This window comes from Mytilus trossulus, chromosome 2, assembly GCF_036588685.1.
Source record: "Mytilus trossulus isolate FHL-02 chromosome 2, PNRI_Mtr1.1.1.hap1, whole genome shotgun sequence".
Classification (NCBI taxonomy): domain Eukaryota; kingdom Metazoa; phylum Mollusca; class Bivalvia; order Mytilida; family Mytilidae; genus Mytilus; species Mytilus trossulus.
In genome coordinates this window covers 94,747,206-94,771,297 of record NC_086374.1, presented here as the reverse complement: position 1 = coordinate 94,771,297, position 24,092 = coordinate 94,747,206, and the positions used below count along the sequence as shown (strand labels likewise).

The 24,092-nt window shown below is 29.8% G+C and overlaps 1 protein-coding gene across 2 annotated transcripts in view; it reads left to right on the top strand.

Moving 5' to 3' along the window:
• Window positions 1–19,518, top strand: part of LOC134708413 (mucin-4-like) — a 63,621-nt gene extending 44,103 nt beyond the window's left edge. The window contains exons 34-48 of one of the 2 annotated variants that reach the window (XM_063568917.1): window positions 58–1,074; window positions 1,609–1,635; window positions 2,871–3,089; window positions 3,669–3,692; window positions 6,332–6,367; window positions 6,728–6,837; window positions 7,543–7,613; window positions 8,952–9,142; window positions 10,170–10,275; window positions 10,788–10,804; window positions 11,491–11,626; window positions 12,299–12,468; window positions 13,685–13,764; window positions 14,812–14,862; window positions 16,883–19,518. In XM_063568917.1, coding sequence (XP_063424987.1) covers window positions 58–1,074; window positions 1,609–1,635; window positions 2,871–3,089; window positions 3,669–3,692; window positions 6,332–6,367; window positions 6,728–6,837; window positions 7,543–7,613; window positions 8,952–9,142; window positions 10,170–10,275; window positions 10,788–10,804; window positions 11,491–11,626; window positions 12,299–12,468; window positions 13,685–13,764; window positions 14,812–14,862; window positions 16,883–16,915 — 2,288 coding nt within the window. In that variant the 3' untranslated portion in view covers window positions 16,916–19,518. The remainder of the gene's footprint in view (window positions 1–57; window positions 1,075–1,608; window positions 1,636–2,870; window positions 3,090–3,668; window positions 3,693–6,331; window positions 6,368–6,727; window positions 6,838–7,542; window positions 7,614–8,951; window positions 9,143–10,169; window positions 10,276–10,787; window positions 10,805–11,490; window positions 11,627–12,298; window positions 12,469–13,684; window positions 13,765–14,811; window positions 14,863–16,882) is intronic. The other variant, XM_063568918.1, reaches the window with a different exon arrangement.
• Window positions 19,519–24,092: the final 4,574 nt, after the last annotated feature.

Sequence of the window (24,092 nt, the reverse complement as noted above, 5' to 3'; positions counted from 1 at the left end):
TTTTTACTTGTAATTATATTGATATTTAACAACTTTTCATTACTATTATAAATGAAGCTGTCACAACAGAGACAACGTCTGAAACTTCACAAACAACAGGACATATGGAGTCAACAACAGCTGAAAAGGGTACTGGATCTACCACAGAAAAATTAACAAAACAGTCAACTGAAACCTCTTCACAAAGTATGACAGCACAAACTACTGAAGCTTCAACTGACATTTTTTCTACCAACAATTATTCCGGAACCACAGCAGAAAGTGCATCCACAGAAGGCACTGCAACTGAAACATCTGGAACCACCACAGAAGGCACTGCAACTGAAACCTCTGGAACCACAACAGAAGGCACTGCAACTGAAACCTCTGGAACCACCACAGAAGGCACTGCAACTGAAACCTCTGGAAGCACTATAGAAGGCACTGCAACTGAAACCTCTGGAACGACCACAGAAGGCACTGCAACTGAAACCTCTGGAACCACCACAGAAGGCACTGCAACTGAAACCTCTGGAACCACAACAGAAGGCACTGCAACTGAAACCTCTAGAACCACCACAGAAAGCACTGTAACTGAAACCTCTGGAACCACCACAAAAAGCACTGCAACTGAAACCTCTGGAACCACCACAGAAGGCACTGCAACTGAAACCTCTGGAACAACCATAGAAGGCACTGCAACTGAAACCTCTGGAACCACCATAGAAGACACTGCAACTGAAACCTCTGGAACCACCTCAGAAAGTACTCTAGCCACTAGTCAAAGAGAAACTCCAACAGTCATTGTTACTGCCATACAAACCACTGAAGTTTCAACAAACAATGGTTTAATTACACATAGTATAGATATCACATCAGACAGTGTCTCTGCAACTCAGAGATCTGAGGCCACGACAGACAGTGCCACAAGTTCTATAAACACTTTACCACAAGGTACTGGAACCAGTACAGAAAGTAGTATGACCTCACAAGACACTAAAACCACAACATCTATGCTGTCTGGAACACAGACAACTGAGGATTCTGACGTGACAACACAAGTAATATCCACCGTTGATTTCTCCAGTAGTGAAGGTACTTGAGCATTCCATGCTCTCCTCTTTTTATTGATTATTGGTGATTTGATGAATTCAAATTTCTACTGTTAGTTACTATCTAAACTCTACTTTAGAGGCCTTTCAAAATCAGGTTTATGGTGTTATTCTAGATGTTTTATGTTTATATGTTTGAATTTGTCTAAAGAGCTCAATGACTATCACATATCAATATACTATCTAAGTTTCTTTCATTGACATCTTTTAAATAATATGTTTCCACAACTATTCAACTGTTACTTCAAGGGAAGAAAGTTTTTTCTCAACTGTCACTACCAGCTGATACTAATTTCATTCAAAATTTGTGATAGATTTCATTTTACGGGAGATTCTGTTATGATATTAATGTTGATTAAGATCAGTTTGATACCACTTTTTAAAGTTAATTTTGTATTTTATGTTTTCAGTACCTTTAAGTTTTTTAAAAACTAAAAATTGTGTATAAGATATATTTATAATGTACCTTATGTTGAGAAATGCTTTGTCATAATGTGTGTTTACATATCAATTGTAGCAACATCATCAACAGTTTATTCTACAGGTAAAACAACTTCCCAGAACAACTTACCCTTTATCTGAGTTTTGCACAACATCTTATCTTAGTACTTTTAAAACAATCCTACTCAGTGTGACTGACTCTAAATCTACTACTTTTTTCTTTATTTTATTCATATTTTGCATAAAAAATCATCAATACAAACAGGTGTAGTTGATTTGAATCATAATTAAACAACATACAAAAAAACATACAAAAATTTGTAATGTTTAATAAGGAACAAGATATCTTTGCTCATTATTATATTTTCATGGATATCTTCAAATGGTAAATATGTTAAAGGGTTCTTACAGAAATAGTACTTACTTTTTGAGAGAGAAAAAATATAGCAATGCAGATTTACCATAAAAGGCAATCTCTTTCTATGTCTTTTGTTGTTTCTTTTCTCTTTGGAAAGAGTGTTATATAAAGATGGTGCCTGCTGAACTTTTATTTCATACTGAAACCATGCATCATTTCAACATTTCCTTTCACATTTCTTCATTGTCTTGGTATGGTTTAATCTGATGTGTGTGTTTGTGTTTGTGTGTATTTACAGTACAGTATTACTGTACAATTTCCAAACTTACAATTGTGTGCATGTTTTCCCCTCCTTCTGAAATTCAAATTTATGTTTTGATTGCTTGTATTGTATTGTGTTAATAGAATATTGTTTGTTATAGTCAGTCAGACCTTATATGACTTTCAGTAATTTGAGTTATGAAATTAATGTTTTAGATTTTTTTTGTTTGTAAAATATTTTAATGTCTACCAATAATTGTTGAGATGTCCAATAAAAGAACATAATATATCAGATTACAAAAATCTGCACAATTAGCTGTCCAATATTTCTCTTGGAGTTATGTCAGAACAAATATTGATGAAATATTTTAGTTTGTAATTTATATATAACAAACATTTATGTTGGTTAAACTTATATAATATTTTAAATTTTATCATTCTTGTTGATACTGTTAAGACAGCACATGGGTAAATTGTTCTTATGCACTTTGTTTTGTTTTGAATACTTTGAAATCATTGCTGCAGTATATATGGATAACGGATTTAGTAAAGGGTTGATGTGATACACAAAAGAAGATCCAATGATCAGGTGTAAGAAGTGGAAAAGCTTCACCAATGCAATGTTGTTCTAGGTTCAAACAGGTTTGTTACAGTTTATGAAAAGATCATTTACATTTAGTTATGCTTGAATTTATCAAAATTCTTTTTTGCTACATAAGCTCTAGAAACCACAACAGAAGAAGCTACAACACAAGAAGCTACAACACAAGAAGCTACGACCCAAGCTACCACAACACAAGAGGTGACAACTAAAGAGGTAACCACAGTTAAGACAACAACTCCAGAAGTAACCACCAAGGTTGTCACAACACAAGAAACAACAACTGAAAAAGCAACAACACAAGGAGTAACAACCAAAGATGCCACAACTACTGAAGGTATCCAAGAACTGAAGTTCAAATTTTTAAAAAGAAGCTGCATTGTTTTTTTCTTTCAAAAAAAAAAATTAAAAAAAAAACACATTTTATTTTCTTTTCATATGAAAATTGCAATAGATGATGAAAATAAGATCTTTAAAAAGATAAATTTTATGAGAAAGTATTTATGAATATTTTTTTAATTCTTTTTTGTCTGATTCATTTTAATCTGAATTTATGTTCTATAAATACCTAAAAATGGCTGTTAAAACATTAAATGAGTACAGATGTTGACACTGCTTTTGGATACAACTGTCAAAATTGATGTTCTGTCACATACTATTGTACTTACAGACTTAGAATAAATCCTTCTGGAAAATGATGTTAACAATGGAAAAAAGTTTAAACAAACACAATCATTTAAGTTTTCTCATTTCGTATCGTAAGTAATTGTAAGACAGTTCTTATTTTAAGCATTTTTATTCATTTGTATGTACTTACATCTCAAAATCATATTTTTTAATTGTATTTATATATTGTATGTAATGAGCTGAAATTAATGGTCTTTAATATTTATGATATGATTTTTGTTGCTTATAGCCACTACTACAGTCCAAACTACAGGTAAAAGTCCCTATTATGCACTCCCCACATCCTCTCATTAGCAATGTATTATGTATCTTTGTATAACTGCATTTGCACTGAATAATATGGATTTACCTGGTACACACTTATGTTCTCAATTTCTTTCTATCTTTGTGTAATATTTACATGATATTTACATATGTCTTCATGAAGTTCTTCTTGAATTGTAAAAACAATAAGTTAGTCCTAATAGTATCCATGTTATGGTTCTTATAGAATTCATACTGTGACAAAATCGAACAACCTGTTCAATTTTATCATTTATGAAAATAAAAATTTAGAATTCTCAAATGGTGGAAGACTTTTAATATGTAGCTAAGTATTTCTCTGTCTTTTTCAATCTTCAATCATTATTTTAGAAAAAATCTTTTATAGCTCTTCTTTTGTAGACATTTTTGTGATGTTTTTGTATATTTGATTTAACAAGATTGAAAAAAATGAAAACCATAAATACATATGGTTTGTTGCATTTAAGAAATAATTAATTTTGATATTTTTGACCAATACATTTAGACTAAGGAATGTTATGATAAAATGTTATTGAATAAATAGTAGTGAAGTCAAAATGATTATGAAAGAGTGTTTATACAGTATGAATTATTCACTATGCATGTACTGTTTTCTTCAAAGTGAATTTTTTTTTGTAACAACTTCTCATTGATCAATTGAATGACTCAAACTTGGTAAAATTACTGTCAATCTACTTGACTATTCTTAATTCATATATCCTCTCAATTTAATATAGCTTTCATAAGTATCCAACAGATTTACAGCAACCAAAGACTTGGTTAAAATAAAAATGTTTAATATTGTTTATAGCTATAATAAGAAAAATCAAAAAAAATACTGAACTCAGAGGAAAATTTAAATCAGAAAGTCCATAATCAAATGGCAAAATCAAAAGCTCAAACATATCATACATAAATAATAATATTTTATGATATAATATGCTATACTCAGGGAAGAGGATTTTGTAAATCACTTTTTTTGCAATGTTGTTTATATGTTTATGTAGCTACTGTTATATATATTACATTATTACATTCTGCTCTTATATTGTGTGCACAATACCTTCTGATGTAATTCACCACCAATCATTTTCTTCCATTATAATGTATACTATTCTTTATTTCATACTCTGTGCACAATACAAGTGTTTGTAAATCACCACCAATCATTTTTCTACCATTATAATTTATACTATTCTTTATTTCATTTTCTTTGCACAATACACATGTTTGTTAGTCACTACCAATCATTTTTCTACCATTATAATGTATACTGATCTTTAGTACATACTCTATGCACAATACATACATTTTTAATTTATGATCACTTATTTACTACATTTAGAATCAGTTTAAAAATAAAGAGAAGCAGTGAAAAATAATAATGAAAAAGGAAACAAATGGACTTCTCCTCATTATCAGTTTTCAATCATTTATTCTGTACACCTCTTTTATCATACCAACTTCGGTATTTATTCCCCGAAAAAAATGTTATTTGCAGCTTCTCTACTGCATTCATAAGGATTATAGCAAAGCTGCTTTAAATGTTAAGCGATATGATATATAGTCAAGCTAAATGATATATCAGTTTCGAGCTTTACTATGAAGCTATTTAGCGGTTGAATTCTTCATGTAAGTCACTGCACAGGCTTGTTATTCTGATAGTGCTTCAGATGCATTTAAAAGTTTAAACAAATCACTGTTCACAATTGCATTGATTCTATGTTTCGCTTGCAGGAATTTTATAATTGACCATGATATTTGATTCTTGTCTCACTTTTGTATAGTGAGAAAGAATATGAGACATAACAAAACACTCTATATAAATGATATAATACAGTAGGTAAAAGAATTTGATAATCATATCTTACATTCAGATGCCTAATATTATGATGTTCTCATCTAGTTGGCATTTCTTTGTAGTCCTTGATCTAATTTTTATGGTTCAAGGACTGCTTAAAAAGTAGGTTATTTTATTAAGTTATTTAAGCAGTTATGAGGAGAAGGACAAATGAATTTGGTATTTGGAAATATTGCAAGTTAAACATGTTTGTCAGATAGGGTTAATCTGACATCATTTTCAAAATTTATTGGTCAACATTAAGTTTTTTTATAGTTTAGGGTCTCTTTGACGACACAGCTAGCAAAAGGTCAGCATGGTCAGTTATATATGATCATTGATGTATGGAATGATTACATGGTGTTTATGTCCATCCTGTAATATTAATTTGAACTTAGCCTTATTTCCACTGATCATTGGTCCACCATTAGTTTTGGTGATTAGATCTGTATACTATTCAGAACGGCTTAACTATATTTGGTGTACCATATAATGACAGTAAAGTCTGAACATCTTTCTTACATTGCTTAATCAACATGAACCTCAGTTTTATGGTTCAATTTAATGTTGAATTTTTGTTTTACTATATAGATACATTTTGTATCGGTATAATAAGAATTTAAAATTCATTCATAGACAATTATTCAGACTTAAAGACATTCCACTGTGTGACCCCATGTTAAAGGTTATATGATTACATATCTCCAAAATTTAAAAATTGTCTTAGAAGATGATTAAGGAGTAACTAATTTTGTTAAATTCTATTTCAGTGAGTGTTCCAACAACAACATACACACCTATATCTGGTAAGTTTTTCTTAATTTTATTTATTACACATTTATGGTGGCTCTTTTATTATTATATTGAACTTGGAGAACACAATTCTCTCTGTCATTATGTAACTTATAAGTAGTGGTACTCTATCACTAGTCTACTAAATAATTTTCAGCTTAAAAAAAATGAAATTGTAAGATGAAATGCACAAGTTTTGTTTGATGTCTGTAATCACTAGTTCTAATCTAAAAAAAAGCTTAAATTAGTTCATCTTTGTCTCTCACAGTCTGTGGCATTTTAAGTATTTCTTTAGTATCATATTATGTCTGAATTATGAATCTGAACTAACAAGATTTTAATATTTTGAAATTTTTTATTATATTTTTTAACAGGTGAAATAAAAGTAACAGTAGTCCTGACCATAGATGTAACGCCAACTGGAGACTTATCCAATGAAAATACTGTTTACTATAAAGAATTAATTGCCGAGACTTTGACAGTTGTAAGTTCATATACAATACCCATGAATGTCTTATGTTGTCCAACAGGACCTCATTGAATGTTATTATAATTATATGAAAGATTGCATATTATGATATATTAAAGTATAGATTTAAGAACTGACTTGGAAAAGGCATTTTTGTTTGCATGAGAAAATGGGGTAATTTACACCTTTGTATCAATGAAGAACAATACAAATGGTATGGGGAAAGCAGAAAAATCAGAACTAAAAGAAGACTACACCGTAACCAAGAATTAGAATTATAATGGAACAAACAAAAGACAACAAACCATCTCTCTGTCTTTACATTGAACAACAAGAATCCAATTTTCAAGAACCTGTGGTCTTCGGACTAATAAATTCATAAATCTGATTACACTTAAATCTTCTGTCCCAGTCAGTTAATGAAACATAAAAATGTGTCTATATTTCACATTAAAAATATACATGTTTTACAAAGATATTCTATAAATAATTGAAAACAATTAAAATCTTAACATCATTCAGAATCAAACTCATAAGCAAGTTTAGTTTAAAACTATCATTGGGTCACATTAATCAGATGACATTTTGAAAACCTTCAATTTACTGTATAAACACATGATACCAAAACATTTGTAAAGAGTAAATACAAATTTCTAAGGATATATACAACAATTTTTATGAATTTAAATTATAATATGAAAATTTAACCTTTTTTTTCAGTTGACAACTTACTACTCTTCTTCAGCTGCAACAAAAGACAATTTCATTAAAGTAATTGTGTATACAATAAGGTAGGAGAAGCTACACACATCTATAATACTAATATTACGAGGTCCAATTTGTCAGCCGTCATCACGTAATAATGACGAATCAAAGAATTCAACTTTATATATAACTAATATAGTATAAAGGTGTAGATTAAAAATTACACCACTCCAGGCCCTTTTGTTTTCCACGTAATCAATATTGCCAATAATTAAGATGGTCCGGGTCGTGTCAGATACTGATACCAATAGTATACTCACCGGTTACCTATTACCTTATCTGTACGTTCCGCATCTGACAGGCGCACCAACAAACGGTGTATCTAGAATTAATATGCTATATACACGGGTCATAATCACAGGGTTGACACTACTAAATTGTCAAAATGTTACCTATTGTAGTATTTTAATCAGTAAGACTTTCTAAAATAACAATACCAATACTAAAAATCTGGACTAAAAATTAGGCGTAGAGGTACAGTTTTCAATTTGTTAGTGGGCATGACGTAAAACAGCGAATCAAAGAATTCAACTTTATTTATAACTTATATAGGACAATGCTGTTGATTAAAAAATACTCCATTCCAGGACCTTTTGTTTTCCAAATAATTAATTTTACCAATAATTGATAAGTTCCAGTTCGACGGGTACAAACAGAAAGATTTGAAAGCAAAGAAAACTGTGTATCTTATAATCGACATTACTTTATCAGATGACAATACTAATACTAAAATAAGGCTTGCGCATAGTTATATACTTTAATTCAGTCACGGACCCGCGATATCACGGGTGTGTTCTAGTATATTTTATATTTCCTTGTCTAATGAGAATGGTACCAATACAAATGTCCTTATCAATCACAAAGGATGTTCCTAACATTAATATCTCGCAGATTTAAGAGTAAATTATGGTTTAATGACTTATATTTTCTGATACCACCCTTATAAAAATATATATTTTATGGTCGAAACCAGGATACACTCGGAAATTTTTGGTTCTCAAAGTGTGGGAACCCTGTAGTTAAAGAAGATTGATAACAAGTTCTGCTCAGGTTTTCATAACCTAAATGTTATATTCCATGTTTGACTGAATATAAAAAGTTTTAAAAATATTTCCAAATTTTTTTTAAAAATTAGTTTTATTTTAAGAAATGTTAATAGGATAGAAATTCAAAATTAATTTAGATTAATGCAATAGTAGTTGTAGGTACTAGATTGTAAAAAAGAATTTTTAAAGTTCATAAAATACATGAAATTATTCATATATAACCTCTTTATGTCTCAAAAATGCTACATTATGTTTTCTTTTCTGTAGAAAGTATTGAAGTTGTTTTAGCTTTAAGAATATTTTTTGATTTTTTCTCAGCCAAGGAAGTTTAGTTGTGGATCATGCAGTCGTAATGAATTCAACAACTACAAATGGGCAAAATCAAGTTGCTGCTGCCAATAACAATCTTGTAAATGGTGGTGCTAAACTGACATTTGGTGCAGGTCAAACCACTCCAGTTAGTGCTGGTGCCACTAAGTCTGCCATTTATGCACCAGGAGGAAATAATGGTACTTCATTTATTATACTCATACTAATTTCCTTTTTTTTTTATTCCTAGGCTAATTATTTCTTTGGATAAGATGATACATGTATAATATAAATTCCAACAGCAGTATACTTAACTGTTGCCTTTATTTATTTCCTAGTATCAACTTAATTATACAAATTAAGGCAAGAAAGCAAATTTGCACAATATGATTTGAAATTCTATTTTTTTTAATTAAGTATTAGAGAAAACAATTTGTTCTAAATACTGAGTTCTACTAAAATGTAGGTTAGAGGTTAGGGCTATTCCAGAAAAAAATGTATGGGGGTTGGAAGGCACATTGTATTAATAATACATGGGTGATGGGTGTCAGAGCAACGTTTCACACTTAAAGTCTTTAATGCACTATAATTCTCAATTACATTGTCTGGGTGGCGGGTGCTGACAAAAACGGCCTTCCAACCCCCCCCATCCCCCCCCCCTACATTTTTTTCTGGAATAGCCCTTAGATAATTTCCAATGCCCAAAAATGTTTAATCACTTATAAACTTTATTGCAAGATTTTTTACTACATTTTGTACTGCTATTTGAATGTATTTTATATGTTTGAATATAATATTTGCTACATTCATAGTTTTTGATAAAACCTTATTTTTATCTACCTGATAACAAACTTTATATCAATATGAGCTGAAAGTGAAAGACCTAAGATCAAAGAATGATTTTGATCTGTAATAAATTTGAATTCAGGAAAATTGATACACAAAAAAAAAGGATGATGAAAACTAAGCCATCCAATAGGGTTATAGCCATGCAAGCATGGCCAAGGCTAATCTGACTTTCTCTGATATTTCAGTATAATTAAGCTAAATATTCCCCTATGCCGTGAGCATGCACAACCCTGTGAAGTTGGGTTAGTTACCATCATACATTTCTTGTCATTTTCCTGATTTTAAAATTATTCCAGATTCAACAAATTCCTATGTTTTAGTATGATTGTTTTATTGCTTTGATGAATATATATTAATATTATGGAATTGATCTTACAGCTACAGTTACGGGATCTTCAACTCTTTGTGGAACATTCAATACAATGAACACATGTCCGACAAGTCAGGAATGTTCTATCAATGGTAATGGCGTAGCATACTGTGCGTAAGTAAACTTTTAATTTATTTATAATCTTTCTGTTAAATAAAAGACTTTTTTTTTCTTTTATTCTAATGGTTCTTGAGTAAAAAGTATTTATCAAATATGCATAAGGAAAATATCTAAAATTAATGAGAAATTTTAACGTCTCTTAAATTCAAAATTTTGAATAAATTCTCACTGTAGATCAGATTAGTAGAAGAAATATTCCAAATGACAGTAGAGAGTGCCATTGTAGATATTTAACAGATACTCTAGTTAATGAGGAAATCATTCTACTCGATCTTTATAATGATATATATTTCCTAAAGCTATGATTTACACAACCTACTAAAACGACTTATTTTATCAATTTGTAATTTCTTTTTTCTGTTTCATGAAGAGTACTTGAAATAAATGTATTCTGAGGTTAAATTTTTTATTGCATTTTTTATCAATAACAGTTAAAATGTAGTTTTTGAGTTTTTCAAATATGTACTATGAAAAAGTATTAAACATATCTTTGTTTTTGTTTTTAGACCCATTGAGAGTACAGGTAAGTTTTGATAATGATGAATCATACAAACAAAAAAATCCTAGTAATCGGATATAAAGTAGCTGCCAATAAAAAAATGATAAAATTACGGAAATTGCTAAAAACTGGAAAAATTCCTCTAAATTATTTAAATACTGAAAAATAGAATTAACAACTAAAAATGCATTACTCGCAGCAAGCTTGTGCATGTTTAAAATAAGAAAGAGAAGATTATCAAGGTGGCATTCAAAAGTCATTAGGATATGGCCACTAAACTGACATATAAAGAAAGAGAAACAAGTTGTAACAACAATTCACCTTATAGTCTGTGTCTTGACAGTTACATACATTTTTTTTTTAAATCTCAGAAAATTAATTTTGTAATTGAAATAATCTTTAATAACATTTTTCGAGATGCAATTTCATATCAATAGTGAATAAGTGATCTGTTTATTTTTTCCTATATCTGTTTTTTCATGACCACATTTGATGTCAGTGCTCACTTTATAGTATTTCCTGTTTGTTTGACAGCTGATAAACAGCAGATAAAAGTTGAAAATGTCTGCTGCAAACGTAGTTGTTATTACATTGTTTTTCTTTAAACTAAGATATTATAAATGCCTTATTATTTCATTTTACTGAATAAATTTATTTACCTAACATATTCTAGCCATTTGTTGATATTTCATACTATTATTTAATTTCAGATAATTTCCCGCTGATAGTAGGTCTTGGTGTTGGAATTCCTTTGTTTTTCATCGTCCTAGCCTTGATCATAGTCCTATGTGTATATAACAGTAAACGTCAAAAAAGTAGCTCATTAGAAGATGATGATTTAGACAGGTGAGCATTTAATATAACTTTCAAGTTTACTTAAGTTTTACTTTCACTCAAGGTATAGATTTGAATTTTAAATGATCTGTGTTTTTCTTAATGAATTTAACATTATACCATTTAGTGTTTCGACAAATCGTCATATTGTGTGAAAAAAGGTTACCATTTTAATCACATGCAGCCATGAATACATAGCAAACAATAGTTAAATCAATCAAAGCTAACCCCTTTTATGAGTTATCACTCAGAACCATTGTATTTATATTTGTATCAGAAATTTTTTATATTGTGTTGATTTAATATTGAGTTGAAAATTCTTCTAATTTCAAATGATAAGTAAGTGATACATCACATATTAAAAAAAAAAAAAACTTCAAAAAAAGGTGCTTGCAATTGTGCTACAATTAAATAAGTTCTCTAAAATATCTAGATTTTTTTAAAAGATAAATAAAAATGAAAAGTATTTTGATAAAAGTATTGAGTTTGAATAAGATATGTCGATAAAACCACATTTTATTTTAAACCTTCAACTGTTTGATTTTCAAATTGTACAGTTGATAGATCGAATATTTGCTTTCAAATTGTACAGTTGATAGATCGAATATTTGCCTATCTGCAATATAAGTCTTTTGAACAAATAACTAAAATGATGGCATTTATATTTCATTTATTTTTTCACAGAACAATGCCTGCTCATGAAGGATTTTTCACTGGTGCTATACCTGGTCGATTCAATAGCTGGAATCGCCCTGGTGATAGTGCATTCCATGGTCGTTGGGATGATGAGTCTGTAGATTCAGAAAGAGGAGGGGCATATGATAATGAGATGTTTCGTGGAAAAGATCCCTATGGTAAGTCAACGCAATCATTACAAAAAAGAATAATCACAAAAATACTGAACTCTGAGTAAAATTTAAAAAAAAGGTCCATTATCAAATGGCAAAATCAAAAGCTCAAACATTTAATGTGGAAAATGATGGATTGAACCAAGTGTCAAAGCTAGCTAAACCTCTCACTTGTATGACAGTTATATCAAATTCCATTATATTGACAATGATGTGTGAACAAAGCAAACAGACATAATAGGTAAAACTGTCAAAAATAGGGATACATCAGTCAAGTAGTTATGGCAAATGAAGCACATAATGATATAAAAAATAATTAAAATAAGTGTTTACAATTGTAATAAGAAAATAAGATTTGAAAAAGTTTTAAGATTTTATCATTTTTCAGCATTCAGCAATTGTGAAAAATGAACTATGTTAAAACTTAAATGAGCTGTTTTTTACAAGTAAAATTACAAATTATAACATGAACTTTTGCAGTCATATTCTATAAAATACCACCAAACAACTAGTAACCCTATATCATACATAAAAAAAGAACATTAGTAGCCAACAATTTTTTTATCTCTGATCTCATGCTTTATTTTGTAATAGTCCTCTTAATGAAGATTATTCTACAATGAAGTTTGTGTGTACGATATCTTATAATGTTTTCCTGTGTACATATATATAAAAAAAAGTTTAAACCCCAAAAAGAGGAGGACATTAAATAAAAAATGCTTTACATAAAAACAAAAGTAGTCCAACATGAAGCCTGTGAGAGGGAGTCACAGCTTTGGTTTTAGAAGAATTTTAAAAGTTCATGAAATAAACATATACTGATAAAACCTATCAATTGAAGCATGACTGTACAAAAACACAAATGAGTGACCCTGAATATTGTAAACCTGTATGATAAAACAAGGTTTTTGTTGCAAATAACATATATTTCTTGATAAAAAACCTCACCAGGTGCCCAATTGGAGAAGTCACAGGATAAATAAAAGATAATTGTAATATGTCTAAAACACAATATCTTGTAAAGATACGGTGCTTTCATGAGGGGATCTTAAACTCAAGGCAATGTCATAAAAACATGTACAAATCATCACACAACATTTAAACCAACTTTTTGCACAGTTCTCTAACTTCCTGCCTAGCAGTACAGATTACAATTATTTTAGAACTATTACCAAAACATGGAACTGATTATTATAATATATTTATTTTTTTCTTTTAATAGTGTATGATAACAACAAAGGAGGAAAACCTGCTTCATTTTCATGGGATTTTATTTTCCAAAGTTTACCTGGTAATGGTCAGGTAAGCATATCAGAATATATGATGGTTATTGAATTAAAGTGTTCACTGAAATGTTTGATAAATTTTGAAAAGTTGACAGCTTCATAAAGGATTCATTTCTGTAAGGATTAATGAAGTATGCATTATGTTTTAAATACTGGGTAGTTTATTTAACACTTTACAGCAAAAAAATAGACAGTGCTTTATTATTCTATAGAATATTGGAATGATAATTGTGATTTCAATAGACAGAGGGTGCATTAGCTACAAGTCCATCTGATAATATTTGGCATTCAGGACAAGTCATTACACAATTTCTTTATCAGCAGTCAGTACATTTTTAAAATAAACAAAATGGCAGGCAAACAATACTCCTAAAAAAAGGTTTAAGATTGAATAAAATACACCATCAAAGAAAGGAAGAAAAGATTTTATAATCCAGCGGGGTTAACAATTATTACATTGTTAGGAACAGTTGTCACTTACATTATTAGTAGTACATGTAATAAGAGACATACAAGTGCTTGATATATATAGAAAAAAGTAAAATCACAAAAATACTGAACTTAGAGGAAAATCAAATCGGAAAGTTCATAATGACTTAGCAAAATCAAATAACAAAATGCATCAAACATGAATGGACAAGAACTGTCATATTCCTGACTTGGTACAGGCATTTTCAAATGTGGTGAATGGTGGATTAAACCTGGTTCCATAGCGCTAACCCTCTCACTTTAATGACAGTCTCATCAAATTCTGTTATATTTACATTGATTTACATCTGAAATATGACCAAATAGAAGGCAAAATGTTGGAGAAGTACTAAAATTCTACAAACATAATTTTTATCTGTAGAATAACACACAGTTTTAACATTATAATCTTCAAGCATTTCCTACATCATCGTATCTTTTAAAACATAATGTTCATATTCTGGTACTTGTGATCTCATAAGGTTACATGTACCATTGTAATATGGAAGCACACTTAGTTTGAATGCTTAGTCTCAAAATTAAAAGTGAGACTTTTCATATTGCATTTGTCATGAATAATCCTTTCTTGTTACAGTATCATATAAAGAGACCAGAAACAAATCCAAAACCTAACCCAGTTTTTTCGGTAAGTTTATTATTTATATAGACTTAAGTAATTGGTTAACCAATCATTTTTGTCGAGCCTTCGACTTTAGTCGAAAAAGCGAGACTAAGCGATCCTTCATTCCGTCGGCGTCGGTGTCGTCGTCGGCGTCGTCCACAAATATTCACTCTGTGGTTAAAGTTTTTGAAATTTTAATAACTTTCTTAAACTATACTGGATTTCTACTAAACTTGGACAGAAGCTTCTTTATGACCATAAGATAGTATCCAGAAGTAAATTTTGTAAAAATAAAATTCCAATTTTTCCGAATTTTACTTATAAATGGACATAGTTTTTCTACGAGGAAACAACACATTCACTCTGTGGTTGAAGTTTTTAGAATTTTAATAACTTTCTTAAACTATCCTGGGTTTGTACCAAACTTGCACAGAAGCTTGTTTATGATCATAAGATAGTATCCAGAAGTAAATTTTGTTAAAAAATAAATCGATTTTTTCCATATTTTACTTTTAAATGGAGATAGTTTTTTTGTTGGGAAACATTTCATTCACTCTGTGGTTAAAGTTTTTAAAATTTTGATTACTTTCTTAAACTATCCTGGGTTTGTACCAAACTTGGACAGAAGCTTAATAACATGATCATAAAATAGTATCCAGAAGTAAATTTTGTAAAAAAACCAAATCCATTTTTTCCGTATTTACTTTTAAATGGACTTAGATTTTCTTCCATTTAACCATACATACATGTACAGTCTGCAGTTTTTTTTTAAACTTTTATTAGATTCATAAACTATCCTGGATTTTAACCAAACTTGGAAAGAAGCTTCTAACAATCAGAAGATTGTATCAAAAGGAATATTTTTATTGAGTTTTTTCCTCGTTTTTGTTGAGCCTGCGATTTACAGCAAAAGTAGGCGAGACACTGGGTTCCACGGAACCCTTACGAATTTTTTAATGGCAAAGTTAGTTTAATTTTGTAAAATTAAGAACACGAATACACATATATTTTGTGTAAGGAGCATACCCCTGTTAATAAAATCTGTATTGTGCATAAGTGTAGTGTATCAATTAAGATATAAAAATGCCATAAAATGAGGCATATATTATGTTACTGCTAACAGATGGAAAGTTAATTTGACAATTTGAAAACTAAAATCAAGAAAGGAGTAGGTCCGGTAAGACCTCTTTTTGGCCCCAAAATATAGCGGTTTTACAAAATTGTTAAAATGTAAACTTTTACTTAGTAATTGGATAGTAGAATGGTTCTGCTACATAAATATGGGCTGTTTTTTACAATACAATGCACATATATTGGGTACTAGCACTATGAAGTCGTGCTAAATTACTGAAATCTTCACAATTCCAGCATTTTAGTTAAATTTTAGACGGTTTCCGGGTGAAACGAAAGTGGCCGCATTCGTGTTCATCCAAAATATTGAAATGGAAGTTGTATTTGATGGAAATACATAACATATGTAAAGATTGAGGATGAACACGGATGCGGCCACTTTCGTTTTTGACAAAAAACATCTGGAAAGTAACATTTTTTCGGATATTTGGTAGATTTTTCATATTTGAGCTTGAATTGGATCGTTTTTAATGACTTAATAAGTTAAAATCTTGCACATAAATTAATCGAATCATATGAAATAGACACTTAAGTGTTTAAAAAGTGGTCAAAATCTTTCGTCAGATGAAACTGAAATTGGAGGCCAAAATCGGTCCTTACCGGACCTACTCCTTTATGCAGGTTTAATTCCTTACATAGAAGAATAAAACTGATTAATGTATGGAATCGATGAGAATAATTATGTAATTCAAGGAAAATGGTTCTTGCTGATTATTCATATTGTGGTGAGATGCTTTATCATGTTTGATTGACTAAATAAATAAATCATAGCTGAAGAGGTGTTAGTATTTTGTTCTAATGTTTAATAACTTGTCAATGATTTTATGCAATAAAATAAGTTTTTAAAAAGATGCACAACCATCAAATTATGCTTAAAAGTTTATTTGCTTTACTTTGTATATTTTTATTTCAGAAGAAAGGTGGAGGTCCGTCAACTAATGCATAGATGACTTAGGATAGTTAAATAAATTTTAACAAGTGTTCCTCTAAGAGGGCTTCCATATACCCATGTGCCAATATTAGACATGTTAGAGATATTCTTCATCTAATGAAATAGAGACATGAAAACATTGACATTGAATATGTGCTTTGTGAATTATGTAATCATCATATTGTATGTCCCAATTTCAAAATCATGTGTTTTAAAAGTGAGGCATATAGCATGTATATACAACTGATTTGTGAAGTCAGCTGTAAGAATAATGATCTTTATAATTGACTGCTGCTCATTTGCTATTAGTTTACAGGTAACATATTATAATATGATAAATGATTTATTGTAAAAAAAATTAGAAAAGAACTTAAAACATGTTTCAAACTGAAAAACACTTAAGAAGAGAACAGAACAACACAACACAATACAGGGGTTTTCTGATGAACAGAAAAAAACGCAGGGATTTTGGTGTAAATTTATTTGTGGATATTTATACAGGGTTTTATAATGTAAAACTGTAAATATGATATATAGAAAAATTATATCAGACAGAATCATTTTAATGGCAATTCATGTATAAAGGAATAGACTGATTATGTTTATGATTATGTATTATAGGGAACTTTATTTTATCATTACAAATGTTATTATCATAATGTAACATCACATATTAATCATCATTTTTATAAGTAAATACAATTGTTTATGAATTTTATCCTTTTGTTAGATCTATCATTATTTTCCATTGAACATTTAGTGTGAACACTTTAAAAGACAACTCTTTCCTTAATTGGAAATAAGCAATACGTCTATTGCACTTATGTCCAAATATTGTTTATGTATAGAAATAGATGTTCTCATGCTTATTTATTGAAAATTGCATTTGAAATTATCTCAAATTTGATTTTTGGGAAAGGCCAGTTTAGGATTATAAATCCAGATATACATTATGAGTTGTAATATTGTGATTGCAGAATCTTTAAATTGTTATTGATATGGTTGATATGATGTGTTTTTTTCAAGATTGCAATTTCCAAAATATATTTCATATTTTTAAGATTATTTTTTTTTTAATAAATTTATGAATTTGACTGGTGCTATCTATATACCTAATCCATCAAATTTCTTCTCTGATACCAGTTCTTAAAAAAATAATTCTCCAAATTTTCTGTTCAATAGTGTTTCAAATTTTGTCCATTACAAAATCCTTAGGCATACTCATTCCATAATGCATGTTCTTCCATTTAAAGATATTAACTAATAGTTATTATTGTTTTATAAATCAAGTGTTACAATCATTTTCTATTTTACTTTTAATACAAGCCAACTTGTTTTAAGGGTAATTGTGAGTTGTTAGTTTATATGAATGAATGTGACTTTTTAGAATAAGTGTACCATTTTCTTTATTCAATCAAATTATATAAATATTATATGAATTTTATTTTTGCTTTTTATAATGATATAGAAAACATTTAGGTTTACATCTCAGGGATTTAGATTTGTTTAAACATTTGGTACATCTCTGGTAGTCTCCATCAAAAGTACTACCAAAGCATGGTTTGGTCAATTCATATACCCAGTAACAATAACTTGTCAAAATTGAAACCTTGATTTGCTCTAGTTTTTAAAAACAGCTAAGTTTGAAAACAAATAAATGTGAAAAATAAAAAACAAAATAGGTTCTGATGGGAATAGTGGTGAGATAAATGACTTTCACCTTTTATAATTCTACATAAGCTTTACTTTTTATCATTGAATCAATTACAGTTCATATTGTAAGTGCAATATTTTCGTAAATCATATTTGGAATTGTTGTTTTAGATATATTTCCTACATGGAAATTAAACTTCCATAGTAATTAGTTTATTCGTCCTTTATAGTTGTAAACACTGTAAACTGCTTTTTATCATTTGCATTATAAGGTCTATCATACTAGGAAGTAGTTTCAATCAATATCATTACACAATTTTAGGGATTAAACTAATAACTTACCCAAAATTGTGTACAATGATATCTTCATGCCAAAAATATAGTCCCCTAATGTTATGACTATTATCAAATACATATCAATTTACATGATCATCTTCATATATTGTAACAAAAATGAGTGATAAATATATTGTTTTTCATTCAAATCTCTTTTCTACTTGTTCTCAAAATCAGAAACATTTTTAGATATATGTTTTAAGTGTTCTTTGATTTTTATTAAGGTTTATATTATTATTTAAAACACGTTATATGATTAGGGCAATACATTTGATTATAGGAAAAGGTGATACTCAGCATTTTAAGATGTGATTATCATTTACTTAAATTGAAATTGTAATTTTTGAATAAAACATGATTTTATATCATATTTTTTAAATATGGTAAAATGATAACTAGCTGATAATTTGAATAAAATGTCAGCAGTTTATCAAGCTATAGTTGTTAATAGATTTGGAATTGTAACATACATATATATATATATATATATATATAGTAAGTTATGTTCCATAATTACTTGTTTTGTCTTTAAAATATTGTTATATTAAGCATTTATATTTTAAGAAAAAAAATCAAAATTTATTTATACATATATATTCAAATATAAAATTAAAAATATTTTTATAATGGAGTGTTTTATTATCCAAATACCAATCTGTCCAGTCATTAATGCAATACTGTGGATTCATTTATTTTCGTTGGTGCTAATTTTCATGGGTTAATGAAAACTAACATGTTCGTTGATATTCAAATTCGTGGTTTTGCGGAAGTCTACATACAAGCTTATAGAAAATTTGATATTCGTTGAACATTTAATTTCATAGTTCACCTGTACCCACGAAATCCACGAAAATTGGTATCCAACGAATAATAATGATTCCACAGTATATACATTTGCTTGACATAATATGAAGGTTTTTCTTTCGATGCTCTCAGTCAACAAAAAGCCTCATATTGTGACTCTCAGCTGATATTTTACAATATCAGTATGCAGACAAACTGATAATAGGTACATATGACTTATTGACGAAATTGTTATATGTTAACTATGTCTTAAATGCTTCACATAGAAAAAAATCAATAAATATGTGACCATTTAGGAATCATAGTAAAAACAGATAATATCTTGTCCAAAGGATGAAGGCTGATATCTAATAAATGCAATGATTCCCATCACCAACATACATACATAATAAAACCTCAAGACTTGACACATGATAAACAAGAAAGATATCTGATCCAGTGGCAGCAATTTCAACACATTCTACGACGGACAGGGATGCAACAACACAACATAAGAAAAAAACTATATTGCAACAGCACAACAAAAGAACAAACTATATTGCAATCCCACAACATAAGAACAAACTATTTTGCAACAGCACAACAAAAGAACAAACATTAATGCAATAGCACAACATAAGAACAAACTATATTGCAACAGCACAACAAAAGAACAAACTATATTGCAATCCCACAACATAAGAACAAACTATTTTGCAACAGCACAACAAAAGAACAAACATTAATGCAATAGCACAACATAAGAACAAACTATATTGCAACAGCACAACAAAAGAACAAACGATACTTCAATAGCACAACATAAGAACAAACTATATTGCAATATCACAACATAAGAACAAACTATATTGCAACAGCACAACATAAGAACAAACTATATTGCAATAGTGGACATTAGAACAAACTATATTAATCAGTTGATAAAGGTAAAAAACTAAATAGTTTGTCAATAATTTATCTAGATAAAGTAACTTCCTCTGGGTAAATTTTTGCAGTATATTTAGAAAAATCTTGATTATCTGGACGAAAACTATCACCAAAATAACGGTAAGTGTTCATAGGTATCGATTTACTAAAAGGAATTTATAAGGTTTGTTACTGAGGTTGGCCATTTAATGTGATTTATAACAGTAAATGAACAAGTCTGGTATTAATGGAGCACAATTGGTGCCTATTTTAAAACCTACAAAGGAAGGACGAAAAATATCAGAAGGACATTCTAGCTGATACATCGAAAATAAACTAACAACGCAATGGCTAAAAAGAAAAAGACATACAATAGCAAACAAGACACATCATAAAAAACTAAAGACTAAGTAACTGACGAACCCCACCAAAACTGAGGATGATCTCGGGTGTAGATAAACTTAATATTGCCGAAACGTACATACATGTTTCCTAGGAGAATGTGTACCGCTTCAAGCATCTCATAACATCTCTGTAAGTACATCTAGCATATTTACATTTCTCATTTTTGAGAAAAAGGTTTAATATAAGTTGCAGCAAATACATTTGTAATCGTATTTATCATACGAAGATTTAATTAATTGAATAGGAAAGCGTTTGTTTGATAGGATTGTGTGAAAGTGTATTTCAAAGAGTTGAAAAGTAAAAACTGTTAACCAATTCAGAGGACCATCAAAAGCACGTATTTCTCTAAAATAACATATTTTTTTACACTCCAACAATGGTAATTTCCACTGTTTTCATATGATTTTAAACAGGTCCAACAGATCATTTTGATTTGAAATGTCCTGTACCAAGCAAGGAATATGGCTATTGTAAACCACAGCCTCTTTCTATGTATTTTTGCGTTTGCTTTTTGTTGCAGTTCAGTTCTTCAGTTGTTTCGTTGTTTTCCTCATAGTTAGTTTGTTACCTGTATTTGGTTTTGCTTAATCGAATTATGACTATATTGAACGGCGGTATACTACTGTTGCCTTTATTTATTACAAACAATAATGATTAGTTCTTTGATATAGGCCGAGATGAAACAATATTTTATGGGTTTTTTTTTGTGTAGTTTAAATAACCACTACATATAGTGGGACCTACAAATGTTCAGAGGATGCTGAATTTAGATGAAAAGTGGTAGTGACATGATTATTTACTACATGACTCTCTGTGGAGCGTACAGCATTGAATGCAGATGAATGTATAATAACATTCTTACTGTCTTCCTTGTAGAACACACGTCATACTTCTACCACATTGGTGGCTGCTTTGCGATACGAACATAAAAAGATTTACGAGTATTTGATTTTTGTTTATAATCCTAGAAATAGGCTTGTTACTTTCTCTTTTATTTATTTCCAAATGAATTCGAGGAAGGCCCATAGTGAAGGAATGAAATTACAAAAAATAAGTTTATATTTAAACTCTTAGAAATTTGAAACAGATAAATGTTAAAGCTATACTGCACAGTCCTATAATTTGACCTTCAAAAAAATGATTGTGCCTATGATTTTTCGATTCCATAACATTTTTTTTAAAACTTCATAGTAAAAGTGGCACAGCAGTGTTTTTAGTAAAAGGAGTTCCTTTGGAAAATTGAATTCTAAAGTTACAGAATTGCAAACTCTTACTATGTTTTAACTACGACTCTTTCTAGTAAAAAAAATTTTAAGAAATACTGTGATTGAGTTTAATTAACTATATTTCTCAAATTTAAAAGTTCCAAACATCTAATAAACAATCTTACCCGCTATTATAACAGTTTTGCAGTTTGTCAAACTTTTGATTCTACATGCTCAATTGACGGCGACATCTCTCATAAAACAGGGCATCATATGATGATATGTATTGATTGCTTTAAGCACACCAACCAAAACAGATACAAAGAGCTAGTGCAACACTTGATTACAAAACATGTTTCGGAAAATCAAAAATTACTGTCTTGGAATCAGGTGCTAGTGTCCTGTATATTTGTCGAAAAACTATGAATTGTGATGCTTTTGTATATGCTTTACAAAAAGTGATTGGTAAATAAAATGAAGTATAAGAAATCAAACAGGCTTCCGGAAAACTGCAAATTGAAATTAAAGCATAATCCCGGTTAGTTAATTTTTCAGAGTTATAAAATTTTCCCTGAATATTTGCTTTCACACATCCTTATATTTTATTAGACTATACATTTAAAACAAAACCTGAAAAATACCAACCTGCCAACGTAGGTATTATATTTGTGATTTCCTTATTTAAAAACTTTAACACTTTTGTTTGGGCTACCAGCTGGACCAGCAAAGCTGTGTTTGCCTACACCATGTGCAGATTAATCACAACAAACCGAATTACTGCAAAAAACTTTAAACTTTTTAACCATGCACCAACATACAGCCAATGCTATACCAACAATTGTATTCACCGCAACGTATGTTACATACAAACGGGAAACTGGAGGCGACTTATTGAAATTTATTTTACTCAATATAGTGTAAAGAAAACGAATTTAAAAGCAAAATGATAGCCGGTATCCGCGTAGTTTTTTTTATCATAATTGGGAGAATGATGATTTCCTATCTTTCGATAAATGTCGTTTACTATCTTTGAAAGTTAACCAATGATTCATTGAATTAACTTCTCTCGTCCCTCTTTTAATCTTTGTGTATTACTTATTCATCTTTTGTAATGGTAAACTACAATGACTTGTCAATCGATGTTTTATTCCTCAGTGGCCACTGCAATAAAATTGAAAATGGAAATGGGGAATGTGTCAAAGAGACAACAACCCGACCATAGAAAAAACAACAGCAGAAGTTCACCAACGGGTCTTCAATGTAGCGAGAAATTCCCGCACCCGGGGCGTCCTTCAGCTGGCCCCTTAACAAATATTTATTAGTTCAGTGATAATGAACGCCATACTAAACTCCAAATTGTACACAAGAGACTAAAATAAAAATAATGCAAGACTAACAAAGGCCAGAGGCTCCTGACTTGGGACAAGCGCAAAACTGCGGCGGGGTTAAACATGTTTATGACATCTCAACCCTCTCCCTATACCTTTAGCCAAGTTAAAAAAGTAAGCGCATAACAATACGCTCATTAGAGCTATATTTACGAATGATGTCCGGCTGGTAATCTACACACGCAGAACATTTGGTTCTGCAATGAAAATCGTTAGAGGATTTTCCGGTTGTGCTTGAGTGGAGCAATTGTCACCGCTTCGAAAGGTATATACATTTCTAAATCGCAATTTTCTTATTCGACTGATTAAATATTGAAAATCGGAGAATGCTATGCTGTGGTGAATACTTGAACAAAAAGATACATGTATCATTTACTGTTGTACGTGGAGTTGAACTCCTACAAAATCAGTTGCCGCACGAGAATTTGCCTAAAAAAGTGACAATTAGATTTTGAAATGGTTCTATTAAGAGAACTACAAGTTCAAATTTACTTT